Source organism: Fopius arisanus, unplaced genomic scaffold (assembly GCF_000806365.1).
Source record: "Fopius arisanus strain USDA-PBARC FA_bdor unplaced genomic scaffold, ASM80636v1 scaffold00017, whole genome shotgun sequence".
NCBI lineage: Eukaryota > Metazoa > Arthropoda > Insecta > Hymenoptera > Braconidae > Fopius > Fopius arisanus.
In genome coordinates this window covers 135,838-150,104 of record NW_011887756.1, presented here as the reverse complement: position 1 = coordinate 150,104, position 14,267 = coordinate 135,838, and the positions used below count along the sequence as shown (strand labels likewise).

Genomic DNA, 14,267 nt, shown 5'->3' with positions numbered 1-14,267 from the left:
AGAACAGTTGAAAAATAAAAATGATCCGGAAATAATTGAGTAATATGATCTATTGTCCTCCACCCCCATGAATTCCGCCTTTAATTGCGCTAATTAGCCAACAATTGGCTCGTTAAGGTGCCACGGTACCCCAGAAGAGAAAAAAAAATCCCCTAAAACTGGGGTAAAGGTAACAAACATGGCAATTGCGAGAACAGGGAGTGAGAAAAAGTATAAAGTTTCAAAAGTATAAAGAATCAGACGGACATTTATACGTTCCCATGATTGAACTGGCACCCAGAAGGATCTGGTTTACCTCTTGTCCTCCACTCCTCTTCATATTTCTTCGCTGCGTGCCTAAGAGGCCTCTTCTCCACTGTCCATATGATAAAAAGCGTTTTTGCCTTTGTATTCTCGGGGTTTAGAAAAAAAGTCGTTATGTAAATGACAGACCAGTAAGCACGGCTCTCGGTCATCAGGTATGGAAAATCTACAAGAATGGAGTAGCCGAAAAAAAAGCTCTAAAAAAATGTCACAAAAAATGCAAAATCCCTAAGAGAGACAGAGGGAGAGGAAGAGAGGGAGAGAATTTCCTCGAAATTTCTTGCAAAACGCGTATTAAAAATTCTAATTCCAAATCACGAATAAATGCAGCCAAAATACTCCAATTGCGCACAGTAATTACTCAATTACTTAATTATCAGCTCAGACAGTTTATCAATTACATAATAAGCTCAATGGTCTTATCACGGGCCTCATCGAGGGCCTCATCAATTCCACTAGAATTAAAAATTAAAAAACCAATGATTGCATGTACATTTTCAATAATTGATACATATATACGGTTTTATATAAAATAACCCCCGACTTGGTTAAACGGTCGGTGAAAAAAGGCGAATTAAATGGTTTAAAAAAAAAATACGTCGATATGACAAAAAGGTAGAAGAGACAAAGGCAGATATGAAAGGAAGAGGCAGGCAAGCGTGAGACCGGACTGACTAGAGGTCTCGTAATAAGACCGTCGGCCAGTTTTTTTTTCTCTCTCTCTCTCTCTTTTTTTTTTTTTTGCAAACTCTTCCTCCCGTGGGCCCCCTCCCCCCTTTCCAATGGCTGTTTGTGCCGGTATTAATTTATACGCGCTACGTGTGTGCACGCGGTATTCCTCAGGACGAGTCGCCGCGTTTTTCATTTAACGTTCCTCGAAATTTGCAAGAAACTAGTCGGACACCCCGAAGACGACGGATACTCCTTCAACTCTTTTCTTGTCGATTCGTGTCTTCACCCGTCGGCTATCCGTCCATTGCACTCATCCACGGGGGCACCCGCCTCTTGCTGCATACCCGGTTATCATTCTGGATTGTAACAGCGATTTATTTTTCAGATAGCGATAATTTTAGGCAATCGATTGAGGAATGCCGATGGGAGTCGACGGTATATTTATTCGTGAAATTATTTATCATTTTAATTATTGGAAATTAATCTGGAAATCATGGGATTTCAATGACTTTAAATGATTTTTTATTAAATCAAGTCCTATTTTTATAATTCTGATAATTATATTATTTTTAATTTATTTTTAGATTTATTTTTAATTGGCGTAATGAAGAAGTTGCGATAAAAATATTCGCGGTATTTTATATTGAATATTTTTCAACAGTTGTGCAGACATCAGTGCCGCAAAATGAGGCTGAGCTGCAGCTGTACAGAGTTATGCAGAGAGCATCATTATTGGGCTACTATGATACCCTCCTCGAAATGGGTGATTATTATTTGCTAATTACTCATCAAATTCCCAGGCAATTACAAAAGATGGAATCAGTTATCGCGGAATATTTTCCAAGCGAAGACAGATAGAAGAATTTTCATAATAACTTTTTTTGTAGAGCAGTCCGCGACCTCAAAAAAAGATTATCACAAAATTTTCGCTATCTGCCTTAATTAATGAGATATTCATCGCTAACTATAATTTTTACAAATGCCCTCATTTGGTCGACAAATCGATTGTAAATTACGATTCATGTTTAATGATAATTATAATTTATTCAGGTGGAGATGATGTACAGCAGTTGTGCGATGCTGGTGAGGAGGAATTCTTGGAGATAATGGCACTCGTAGGGATGGCGAGTAAACCCCTGCACGTGAGGAGACTACAAAAGGCTCTCCAAGAGTGGATAACGAATCCCTGTGAGTAATTAAAAATATTTTTATAATAAACATCTATTAAATAATTATCAAATGGTATATTGCTTCCAGCTTTATTTCAAACACCAGTTGTGCCAGGAAGTGGATCGAGTAAAAATTCAACGGCTTCGGTAACAACATTCGCCTGCGCTAGCCCGAGACTTCAGAATGCCAGTGTTTTTACTGGATCATCTTCAACGAGTCCCACAGCTCCAATATCATTGACAACACATGTACCAATTACTCCGTTACCCTGTAGAAGTATCAGCCCAGTGACACCAACGTCTGTTGTCACACCAACCCCTACCTCGACCTTTCGACAGAGTCCCAGCCCCAGTACCAATATCATCACGTACTCTGGGGTTCACAGTCCGGACGTACTCCAGGTAATTTTTATTATCGTTATTGCATTGGTATTGTTTATTGAGATTCATCAATCAGGTTGGCACTTGCGAATCGTCATGTGGCAGTGGTACAACATCCAGTCCAGGTGGTGGTGGTGGCAGTTTAAATGCACCACCAAGTCCAACCCAAGGAACCCCTACACTACTTTCATCTCAAGTACAGAGACTTGCTGAAGCTGCTGAACGTCTTGCTAGTAGTCTTCGTCCGCTCGATCCAAAGCCCCACAACATCAAGAAGAAAATCTGCAAGAATCTCGAGGTGAGGATTTATCTATTCCCTTTTTTCTTCATGAGGATTCCAGATAAGTGGATGAATAATGTCAATGGAATATCAATTGTTTTTTCTGTCGTTGGCAGCTGGTGATGACTATGCCAGACACTGACCCCAGGAGAATGGAGGAAATAAGAAAATATGCGGCTATTTATGGACGATTTGACTGCAAACGAAAACCTGAAAAACCGTTGACGTTGCATGAAGTATCAGTTAACGAAGCGGCAGCTCAAATCTGTCGATTTGTCCCAGCCTTATTAACGAGAAGAGATGAACTCTTTCCACTTGCTAGACGAGTTGTCAGAGACTCAGGCTATCACTACTCGAAAAATCAATTGTAAGAGCCCAATTGTTTTAATTTTAATAATTTTAAATGACTTCATTTGTCAGAGTTAGAGTGAAATTCAAAAAATCTGAATTTCAGTTTATCTATGACGAGATGCCGTGATAATGGCGATGACTCGGAAAATGAAAGGGTAAAGAGACGACATTTGGATCATGATCCAGAGGGTGAAGACACGTCCCAGGTTAGCGTTCCCCAAAAAAAAATCACAGAAAATCTAAGAACGCACCTGTAATGACGGTCTAATACCCGAAGTAATGCGCACTAACAACCCCACGCTCTAGATTAAATTCGGAAAAAAGGTCAAGTATAGAAATTGGAATGAAAATTCCACGCATGGTTTTGCAGTTTGGGTTTGTACACTTGCTACAATTGCACGTTAAATTTCCCTTGAAACAGCCATTCCTCGATTTTTATGATTCTCATAAACTCGTAAACATCGAGGCAATGGCTTTTAAATTCCTCCACTCTTTGCACTTGGCTTTCTAGATTTTATTATTTTTTCTTCTTGTCTTTTACTATCTGTAGCAGTCCCTGTGTTTCAGACTGAGTTGGACCTTCGGTGTACCGGAATGGATGTCAATATTTCGAGTATGAGGAGTCATGGATCGTCGAGGTCTGTATTTTCAAATTATTCTATACCATCTGTACATTTTAGCTATTGGATGAATGAATAATCGAGTGTTTATCTTTATGTCTATCGAGTATTTGTTGACCTGTAGATGTTGACGATTTTATTTTAGTCCAGTCTGGCGAAAGAAGAATAACAACGGTGTATTTGGCACGAGCCTCGAGGGAATCAGTGATACCGATAGCCAATTTTCGTTTTCCAATGAAGAATCATCCTCGATTCATGTGAGTTCACACCATCTAAACATTTAAAAAAATGCATAATTAAAACAAAACAACGAATTTTCTCCTCTCTATCAATTATTCCCATAAGAAAATATTCAGTTATTATTACAAACTCTGGAAAAACGTGGCGTTAATTTTTATTATTAAATTATAATTCCAGAGATATTTTATGTTTTTAGTTATAAATATTTTTCTTGAGTTTAGGATCCAAATGACCTAGAGGCTGACAATACGGATAAAGAAAGTGATTTCAACTTGAAGGTGAGATCAAGAGAGTTGTATAAATAAAATAAATAAATCACTGGCAGTATGAATAATTGTTGAATTGTTTTTTGTCAGGTTATTGCCTCTCGAGGTGACAATATAATTGCTGTGGCAAATCCCGCATTAATGGAGTGCAATCATCCGATTAAAAAGGAACCTGAAGATGAAAAGTCGACGCTGTGATAATACGTTAGTGTAAAATCGTTAAATCTCCGAGAAAAATTCAATAGAAAAATAACAAATACGCATTACATTGTCTTATTTCTTTTTTAAAAAATGATGATTCTTATTTCCATTATTATAGCAGTTATCAGTGTGATTATACTTGTAGCCTCAGTTGCACTTCTTTTACAAATACTGTATAAATGAATTGACTATGAACAAACAGTAAATGAATAATGGAAACGAACAATTCTTTTTATTCTATTAATGCATCAACAATCCAGCTGATTTATTACTCACCATTTGGTGAGAATGAAAAATATGTAAATATCGTTTCGATTTTTTTCAATGAACAAATGTTTGTAAAACACATGATGAGAGGTGACCTCTTCAATAAACCATAAAAATTAATTGAACAAACTTATTAATTGTATTTTTAATGTGAAACTTATGAGAAATTAAAATAATAATAATAATATTCTCATAAAATATTGGCATTCACAAATAATGCATTTGAAGACATTTAAAAAATTTTTGCAATTATCTTTTATGTTATCAGCATGCGATAATCCTGAGGGCAGCACTTGCTGGTGAATATTCAATGTCACTCCACAAAAATTCTCAATTATTCCGTATGTGGCGTCGCAATCGTCTTGGGCTCTGCCACGTAATGTTGCGTGCCGTTTATAAATTATCATCGATAAATAATTCCACAATTATTCATTGTTAATCCAAAAGCAATGCCAAAAACTGTGAAATTTTTGACGTAACAATAACTCCCCTTCGTCAATCGTCATCGACATCAAGGTAAGACCCTCCAATCTCCCACAAATTTCATTAATCTCGAGTCGAAAAAAAAAAACGTCAGCAAAAAATGCATGACTTGTCCAAGTGCCTCTATACGTGGAATTATAGTTATGCATGTTTAAAGATTAATACACGTGAACTCTGCGATTCTCTCAACGAATAGAATTTTATCATCAACATGTTATTCAATCTTTATTAGTTCCACATTGTTTAATTGATTTAAACCTTTCCGTTGGAATTTGGAGATTATTTTGTCAGCTGAGGGTGGAATGTTGTTTAACAATTCGGAGTGAATGTGTTATTAACGAATTTTTTTGAATAATCGTAGGAAGACGAGTCAAATAAAATGTCTCAGCCTAGTGGTTATCAGCCGTCTTATCCTGATCTATTGAAAAGCGGTCCACCACAATTGCGACAACCACAATCATCAGTACAATTATCCTCTATGGTTAATGGTCAATCAAGTACTATTCCACCCGTACAAAATGGAACTCAACAGTCTGGACCATTCATACATCCAACGGGTATGAGTAATTCACTTATCGAATTTTTTTATTGAATTAAATGGGGAGATTAACCACCGGAGAGTACCCTTATTTTTTTACTTTCCTTGGGGATCTGCAATTTTTCAATAAATAAATAATTGAACCCGTTTAGTGGGGAAATAATTTCGAGTGCAGAATGCTTTGTGGTAATTATTTTGTAATTAATCGCGAGGGGAGAGATATTTTGAAACGATAATTTTAGATAATTGAGATAACTCGATATCTATGTAGAGGTATTATTTCAACAATTGATGTCAGATGATTTCTATATATGTGAAAAGCACAAGCGACTCGATCCATTAGCGAGAGGAGAAAGTTAGAGAACGACTGAAAGAAAATATGTCAAACATGAATTATCGGAATCCGTAAAAATCCCGGATGGCAAATAATTTCGGACAATCACTAGAATTCAATTTAGTTCACTCATCGATTATTTTTTACCCGTGACACTTGTATTTCCATATTTCATTGACTCATGCGCCGACTAAATACTTCATTGTACTTTCTCCCTTGTAATAATCGCAAGAGGCAAAAAATTATTCTTGCTGATATCAAATTTTTAACATTCAGTCTTGAATTTTTATTGCACGACAAGAAGTATTTTGTTTGATCCGCATAAATAATGGTATTACCAGTGAATTGAAAGATGAATAAAAAATAAAATAGGTACACCATCTTCCCAATCGTCTCGAGATCCATCGAGAGAGACATCGCGAGATCCATCTCCAACGCAGCACCTGTACACCCAGTACAGGCCTCAACTGACGCGTCCCCCAATGCCACCAATAAATGGCCAGCAAACGCAACCGATATCTCAAGATCGTCAATACCCATCCATCCCGAATCAACAGATAACGCCTCGTCCAGGATTACCTCAATTCCCAGGAAATTCTCCCGACCCAGCAAGATCCCAAAATCCATCGAATCCCATTTCCAATCCCCAATTCTCAACAATCAACTCGTCAGCCCCCAACTCGAATCAGCAGTGGAAACCCTCGACAAATTCTCAGCACCATCAGGACAACAATCTAAATCCATCACTGCAAAAGCCAACGATGCAAGTTCCTCCAGCAAGTGTACAAAATCAATCGATACAATTGGCCCCAGCGCCACCCCAGATGCAATACCCAAATCAAGGATCAATGCAGCAACAGCCGCATGTGCCACAGTTGCAAAATTCCCAGCAGAATAATTATCTCAATCAACCACCGAGCATTCCACCGAGTTATCCCAATCAAAATGTCTACGTTAGTCCTACGAATTTAGCTAGTCAAAGAAAATATCCTCAGGCATCTTACGGTAGCCCATTGGCACCTCGGGCCGCACCATCTGCGACGGGAGAACTGAAGAAGTTTAATTCAATGCCAACGATGCCAACGATGCCAACGATGCCAACAATTCCAACGGTGCCGACGGTGCCGACGATGCCGACGATGCCGACGATGCCAACGGTGCCGACGGTGCCGACGGTGCCAGGACAATACGTTTATGACAACAGAACAACAACAGCACCAACAATAACAGGACAACAATACCCTGGACAAATGGCTAATGTACCCTTGGACAATCTATCAAAGAGATACCCTGGTCCTCCAGGTTATCCAAATGATGCATCGATGAATCAATTGAATACTCAGATGGGATCACTAAACGTAACCAAGAGCGGTTTTAACAGTCTCTGGGGCCAACAATCACTCGATCTACTTCAGTGCAGAAATGTTCTGCCATCTGAGAGAGTTGAACCACCAAAGATAACACTCCAGCAGGAATTCTTCGACAGTGTCAACTGCAGTCCTGAAATATTCCGATGCACCCTGACTAAAGTGCCCGAGAGCAATTCACTCCTTCAAAAATCACGATTACCACTGGGTGTATTGATTTATCCATTCAAGGATCTCAATCATCTATCTGTTATACAATGCAGTACGATAGTGCGATGTCGTGCTTGTCGCACGTACATCAATCCATTCGTTTATTTCGTCGATTCTAAAAGATGGAAGTGCAATTTGTGCTATCGAGTTAATGAGCTTCCTGAAGAATTTCAGTTTGATCCTGTTACAAAGACGTACGGTGATCCATCGAGAAGACCAGAAGTTAAAACTAGTACCATTGAATTTATAGCGCCAAGTGAATACATGCTCCGTCCACCTCAGCCAGCTGTTTATTTATTTTTACTCGATATATCAAGATTGGCTGTGGAGAGTGGATATTTGAATATTGTCTGTCAAGTTATATCCGATGAATTGTCGAAATTACCTGGTGACAGTAGAACACAAGTTGGTTTTCTCGCTGTTGATTCAGCTGTACATTTCTTCAGCATGCCAGACAACGTATCACAACCCCATGAATTAATAATGCTCGACATTGATGACGTTTTTCTACCCTGTCCTGACAATTTAATTGTCAATCTCAGGGAGAGGGAGGAGCTGATACGCGATCTATTGGCCCAGATGCCAACAAAATTCAGTGGTACACACGACACTAATTGTGCACTTGGTGCTGGATTACAAGCGGCTTTTAAATTGATGTCAGCAACTGGTGGACGTGTCACTGTATTCCAAACGTGCCTACCCAATGTTGGACCCGGTGCACTGCAATCGCGCGAGGATCCCAACACACGTGCCAGCAAAGATATACAGCATCTCAATCCAGCAACAGATTTTTACAAACGTCTTGCACTCGACTGCAGTGGCCAGCAAATAGCTGTTGATCTTTTCCTATTAAATAGTCAATACAGCGACTTGGCGACGCTCTCAGGGATGTGTAAATTTTCAGGTGGCTGTATTTATCACATTCCCCTGTTTCGTTACAATAAACCACAGCACAATGAGACGTTGGAGCGAATGCTGCGTCGTTATCTAACGAGAAAAATAGGTTTTGAAGCTGTTATGAGAATAAGATGCACCAGAGGTTTGAGTATACACACGTTCCACGGTAATTTCTTCGTGAGATCAACGGATCTTTTGAGTTTACCGAATGTCAATCCTGATGCTGGATTTGGCATGCAGGTGTCTATCGAGGAGAATCTTTCGGATGTGCAGACAGTATGTTTTCAGGCTGCACTCCTGTACACATCGAGCAAAGGAGAGAGACGTATAAGGGTGCATACCCTCTGTTTACCAGTAACGTCAAGCCTCACGGATATTCTCTACTCGGCTGATCAGCAGTGCATCGTCGGTCTCCTCTCGAAAATGGCTGTCGATAGGTCCCAGCAATCGACACTCACTGACGCTAGAGATGCACTTATTAATGTTGCCATTGACGTTTTGTCTGCGTATAAAATATCTCAGTCGGCATTATCTGGAGGTCTCATGGCGCCAATCAATCTCAAATTACTGCCACTTTACATAATTGCACTGTTGAAGTGCAATGCATTCAGATTAGGTACAAGTACGCGGTTGGATGATCGTATTCACTCCATGTGTCAAATGAAAACTCTACCTCTGACACAGCTCATTCAGACGGTATATCCTGATTTGTATCCGGTGCATGCACTAGGTGATGGGAATACAAAGGACATTGATGGAAGAATATGTCCACAACCACCGAGATTACACTTGTCAGCTGAGAAACTTGATTTTCGTGGGGCTTTCTTGATGGACGCTGGAGACAGAATATTCATATACATCGGTAAAAATATCGATCCACAATTCTGCTGCAATGTACTTGGGGTATCGGCTTACAGCTCAATACCAGAAGAGATGTACGAATTGCCCGAGTTGGATACCACCGAGAGCGAAAGGCTTCGCAATTTTATTTTCAGTCTGCAGGATGACAAACCTTATCAAGCATCAGTTCAAATAATTCGGTGAGTTGATGATTGTCGATTGGAGTTTATTGAGAATTAATTTGTGGTTTTGTTTCAGCGATGACAGCCACTTCAGGAGTTTGGTTATCGAACGTTTGATCGAGGACAGATGTGAATCAGCTCTGAGCTACTACGAATTCCTCCAACACATAAAAACCCAAATAAAGTAGACAAATTTATCCTCTCCATCGAACATTCTAAATCTAATGTGTAGCTAAATCAATCAGTGTAAAAGGTACAGTTGAATCGTACGGAGTGATTTTCACTGTCTTTGTTAGTTTATAAAATGAACATAAACAAACAGGTATGCATTGATCAACATTCGCTCCATTCGCTGGATTATACGTGTTAAATAACGTGAAAAAATTTTTATGACGAATTAAGCCTTAAACAATGCAGTGTAGGCATTTAAAGAACTATTGTAATTAAATCCTACCGTCGTCTATCATTTTTTTAACTAAAACTCAAGATTTTTAGTTGACTCGCATTGAATTCGTGGGGGAATTAGATAAAACTAGAGCCATCTTCAATCATGTGTGTATTTTTCTTTGTCATCATCATCGTAATTATAAAAATGGCCATTTAAATACGTCAGATGGATAATACATTCATTATTTTTGTTGCTGTCCTCGTATTATTATTATATGATTGAACAAATGTCTGGATCAGCCGGTGATGTGCATGAAGTGTACGCCATTTTTTTTTCTTCGGGTACATTCTTATGAAAATAAATGAATTGTTTGCGAGTAATGGTACAGGGACAATTAATAAAATGTCTTATCGTTACACTATAGTCAAGTTATTTTCTACAGCTCCATGATTGGTAATGTTTTTTCGGCCTACCGGTCTGTTGGTTAATTTCGTTATTTAATTATTTATCGATCATCATTGATTATCGGTTACTGTTATCTGTATTCGCTAAATATGTATGTAAATAAGAAAATATAGAACACATATGGGTGAGATATCAATACCAATTCATTGATTCATTCAAATTTTCAATTTCGTCTGTCACAGCTGTATTGTTATAATAAAAGTGGTTCGGCAAATTCTACTGCATTCACTCATCTTGAACCCCTTTCACTTATATATTGTTTATATTTTATTTATTTATAAAAAGCATTCCATCATTTTTTTTATATTTTCTTTTTCTATTACCAGATTTTTTTTTTAATCATGAATTATATTTTTCTTTTATCTTTGTTGTGAAGATCATTTTTTTCTTGAATACCCACGGGCACTTGGATATACAAAGTTTTGGTGATCTGGGGTCATGGGTTCAGAGACGGATTTTCGCCTGAGGCTGCGATAATCGAAACAAGTGTCGGGATGTCCGGTGTTCGCCGGTCTGAAGTTGTAATTTTTCCTCGGTGAAGAGTTGGAGATTTTGGAAAGAATAATAAGCTCTCGGGTAATGGAATGCACACAATTTTTATTGAATATTTCTCTTCGTGTAGCTTTAATAAACAGTGCGCGAAAATGGCTAAAACCAGAGACTCGCAGTTGGCGCAAGCGCTTCATGTTGAGGCGGGCTTGATCGAGGCTTGATTCTGTTGTCAGTAAAATGAGTGAGTAGTAGTGTCCCGACATCACTGGGAGGCGAGTTTTTTCGCTTTTGTTGGAGACTAGTCATCGTCAATTCGGTAAGTCATTTCTCAAAAAAAAAATCCAAAAAAATCGTCGCGTCTCCCCAATTTCTCGTGTCTCGCATCCCAAAAAAATTTAATTATTCAATAATTCTGATGATTAATTTAAAAACTGGAACGGTGGAGTAAACAATATCGAGTCAATAAACATTTCTCAAAATTCAACTGGAAGACATTTGCGCTTAATTCTGCAATTGCAATAATTCACTGTTTAATGTCTTCTCGCTGTACTGCTTTTATGACCCGAGAAATTTGTTGCAATGAAACTCACGGGTGTGCAATAGATGTTAAACTTCACCAACGAGGGTATTTAAAAAATTTCCACTATTATGAATTCTCACTTTAATTTTCCAGCACGCTGGGGAATTATTCAGTCTCACATGAACAGTTCTATAAATTATATAAATTCCCGCTTAATAAATACCGCCATTAATTACTAAAAAGTCTAATTACATATGTAAATTGATCCCTCCCAAAATATTATAATTTAACGAATAATTCATTGTTTTATAAAAATGCCAATTGTAGATTACAATTGTAAATTGCAACTGCAAATTGCAAATGTTTTCAAAATTTAGAGAAAAATTGATTTATTTTTTTTTTGTGATAAGAAATATGAAAATGGGAGAATCTTTTTGAAGATATCATTTTGGCGGAACATTTCCCCTCGATCTAGTGATTCTTTTATATTCTCCGCGTTTATTCGCGACCCCAAATAGTTACCTCCACCGAATCTCTCGGGTTAGAGATAAAAAAAAGAATCGAGGCATTAGGGTTGCAGATGAAATTTATTCTCCCCCCTTTCTTATTTTTCTTTCCCCCTTTTTTGCCCATTTTCCGTGGGCGTGGCCCTTTCTTCGGATAATCACGTCTATGACCTACGTACACGCGAAAATCATTCAAACCGCGGACAAACGAGCGAATTAATGATTCAGCGGAAAATAATGGACGAATTTTTCCTCCGGGCTCTCAGGCTTTCCATTAATTTCCATTTATTCATGTCGGGGGAAAAATGGAAAATTACCCGGGGATATAAACAATTTATCTTTTCAGTTGAAAATTCTCGGATGATATTCTGTTTATTCAATAAAGACTCTAGCTGGAGATCAGCCTTTCTCATTCCGTGGTTTCCCTGGAGAATTATTACAATTATTTCTGTCATTAATACCTGATACATACGTCCTTACGATTATGAATATTTAGGCACAGGCTGCGGAAATTATTAAAAACGAATTCGCAGGTTTTAGCTGCCAAAAAAATTCCGCCAATCTCAAATAATTGTAGATACCCATTATTATGATAAAATTAAACAGAATAATGACATTTTTTCGAACAAGTGGGTAAAGTCCTTGAATTAATTTCAACGGATGTACAGAGAGTCACTTGAGGATTTTGAATAAATATTGAAGAGAGAAGGAAACTAGATCTTTGTTGCAAATGTCGTGCATTCAGTCTCAATCAATAATTTCCTGTCATATTTACTGAATGCAATTGTTGTTTCTTCAATGGATTAAAAGAAAACCGGAAAAATGCACTCAACAAGTTTGAAATAAAAAATCTCATGTCTGAATCGCTCCAGTGGTTGAAGAAAATAAAAAATTATTTCATTCAATCTGCAGTATTTAAACCGCTAAAGTTTTCCCTGTTATTCCTCGCTCAAGTAATTACATGACAATTGCGATAATTCACGCGAGGCGAATGAATTCCCGGGGGTAATTAATCGCCCAAATAATTCACCGTAATTACACGAAATTTTCGAAAAAAGTCTAGACACGCGAAATTGTTACGGTTTAAATAATTAATCTCCAGTTATTGAGTGAAACTTTTGGCTAGATTATTTTGCATTATTTTTCATTTGAAATTATTTTTTATTTCGCAGTCGCGGAATGCGGGAGGAAATGTTGAAATTTAAGATATCGCCGCAAATCTTACCCACGTCCTTGAAATTTCTCGTACGGAATGTTTCACATTCTACACCCTCTCGCAGGTCAATGAACACATATATACAATAAGCACATATGGAATACATAATATATCGGATGAATCAATAAATAAATCCCCAATCAAAAAACACTCAGTGGTATTAACGACAAAAGAGACGTCCAACGGTTTGGGGAGGAATAAAAAAAATATATAACTAGATCAAGAACTTTTCACGTACATACATAAGTAAATAAAGGGCTTCCGACTTTCGTCAACTTCCCATTACCCAGGATTACCCGACAGAACGAGACTAAAAAGGTATTATAGTTCTCACAATTCCGAGCGGATGAAAATTCTCTGTTAAAAATATCTCGATGCATCTCTGGAAAAAATTTAAATAATTCAAATAATTTATATTATTTAAATACGGAGGTAGAATTACTGTTGTAATAATTCCCAAGCTTTTCGTGTAATTTCCTGTGGGCAGGTTGTAGTGAACATAGGGCGAGGGGTTGGTAAATCGATACAGCCAAGATAGCCCTTGACGATAATCGCTGGGATGGCACGACAATAACGCATTGTTACATTATGTGATAAGCCAACTATTGTTTATTGTTCGTCGATACGTTACGAGATTGAAATTACCTTATGACAGCCGGGGAATTGACGGTTTTGACACGTCACCGGAAATTACCAACAAATTTAATCTTCAAAAATTCATCATCCCTCACCCATTAATTGAAATGAATTTTTTTTATCGCATTAATAATAATAATTAGAATGGTTATTATTATTTTGTACATGTCATTATTTATTGTGGAAGGAAATGATAAGATTGTAATTATAATGAATAATTCGTTAATTGTGTTGTATATTTATTTCGGATTATTTATTCGTGAGGGGATTTGAATGAATATTTTCATCGTTCTCATTAATTAAATAAATATTTGGATTGAATAAAGAGTGGGTTATGCATTTATCGAGGAAACTCATTGTTCCAGTGGAATTATATTACAATTGAATGCGAGACGTGCAATTCAATTGTAATCCGAAGTGAAGTAATTCGGATCAAACAATAA

At 37.6% G+C, this 14,267-nt stretch overlaps 2 protein-coding genes across 3 annotated transcripts in view; both read left to right on the top strand.

Moving 5' to 3' along the window:
- nab (NGFI-A-binding protein homolog) overlaps positions 1–4,706 on the top strand; it is a 10,910-nt gene extending 6,204 nt beyond the window's left edge. Inside the window, exons 1-11 of one of the 2 annotated variants that reach the window (XM_011300328.1) lie at positions 1,244–1,410; positions 1,637–1,738; positions 2,026–2,163; positions 2,233–2,546; positions 2,602–2,823; positions 2,922–3,172; positions 3,260–3,362; positions 3,724–3,794; positions 3,922–4,033; positions 4,238–4,294; positions 4,373–4,706. In XM_011300328.1, the coding sequence (XP_011298630.1) occupies positions 1,392–1,410; positions 1,637–1,738; positions 2,026–2,163; positions 2,233–2,546; positions 2,602–2,823; positions 2,922–3,172; positions 3,260–3,362; positions 3,724–3,794; positions 3,922–4,033; positions 4,238–4,294; positions 4,373–4,480 (1,497 nt within the window). In that variant the 5' untranslated portion in view covers positions 1,244–1,391 and the 3' untranslated portion in view covers positions 4,481–4,706. Of the gene's footprint in view, positions 1–1,243; positions 1,411–1,636; positions 1,739–2,025; positions 2,164–2,232; positions 2,547–2,601; positions 2,824–2,921; positions 3,173–3,259; positions 3,363–3,723; positions 3,795–3,921; positions 4,034–4,237; positions 4,295–4,372 lie in introns of those variants that run through there. The other variant, XM_011300327.1, reaches the window with a different exon arrangement.
- Positions 4,707–5,110: 404 nt separating this feature from the next.
- Sec24AB (Protein transport protein Sec24AB) lies at positions 5,111–10,668 on the top strand. Its single transcript, XM_011300326.1, has 4 exons — positions 5,111–5,266; positions 5,595–5,790; positions 6,478–9,619; positions 9,678–10,668. The coding sequence occupies exons 2-4, from the start codon at positions 5,613–5,615 to the stop codon at positions 9,787–9,789; spliced, it is 3,432 nt and encodes a 1,143-aa protein (XP_011298628.1). The 5' UTR covers positions 5,111–5,266; positions 5,595–5,612; the 3' UTR covers positions 9,790–10,668.
- Positions 10,669–14,267: the final 3,599 nt, after the last annotated feature.

Coding starts and splice junctions, on each gene's coding strand:
- Sec24AB (XM_011300326.1), top strand. CDS start 5,613: ATGTCTCAGCCTAGTGGTTATCAGCCGTCTTATCCTGATCTATTGAAA. Junction 5,791..6,477: donor ACCATTCATACATCCAACGG/GTATGAGTAATT, acceptor AAAATAAAATAG/GTACACCATCTTCCCAATCG. Junction 9,620..9,677: donor GCATCAGTTCAAATAATTCG/GTGAGTTGATGA, acceptor GTTTTGTTTCAG/CGATGACAGCCACTTCAGGA.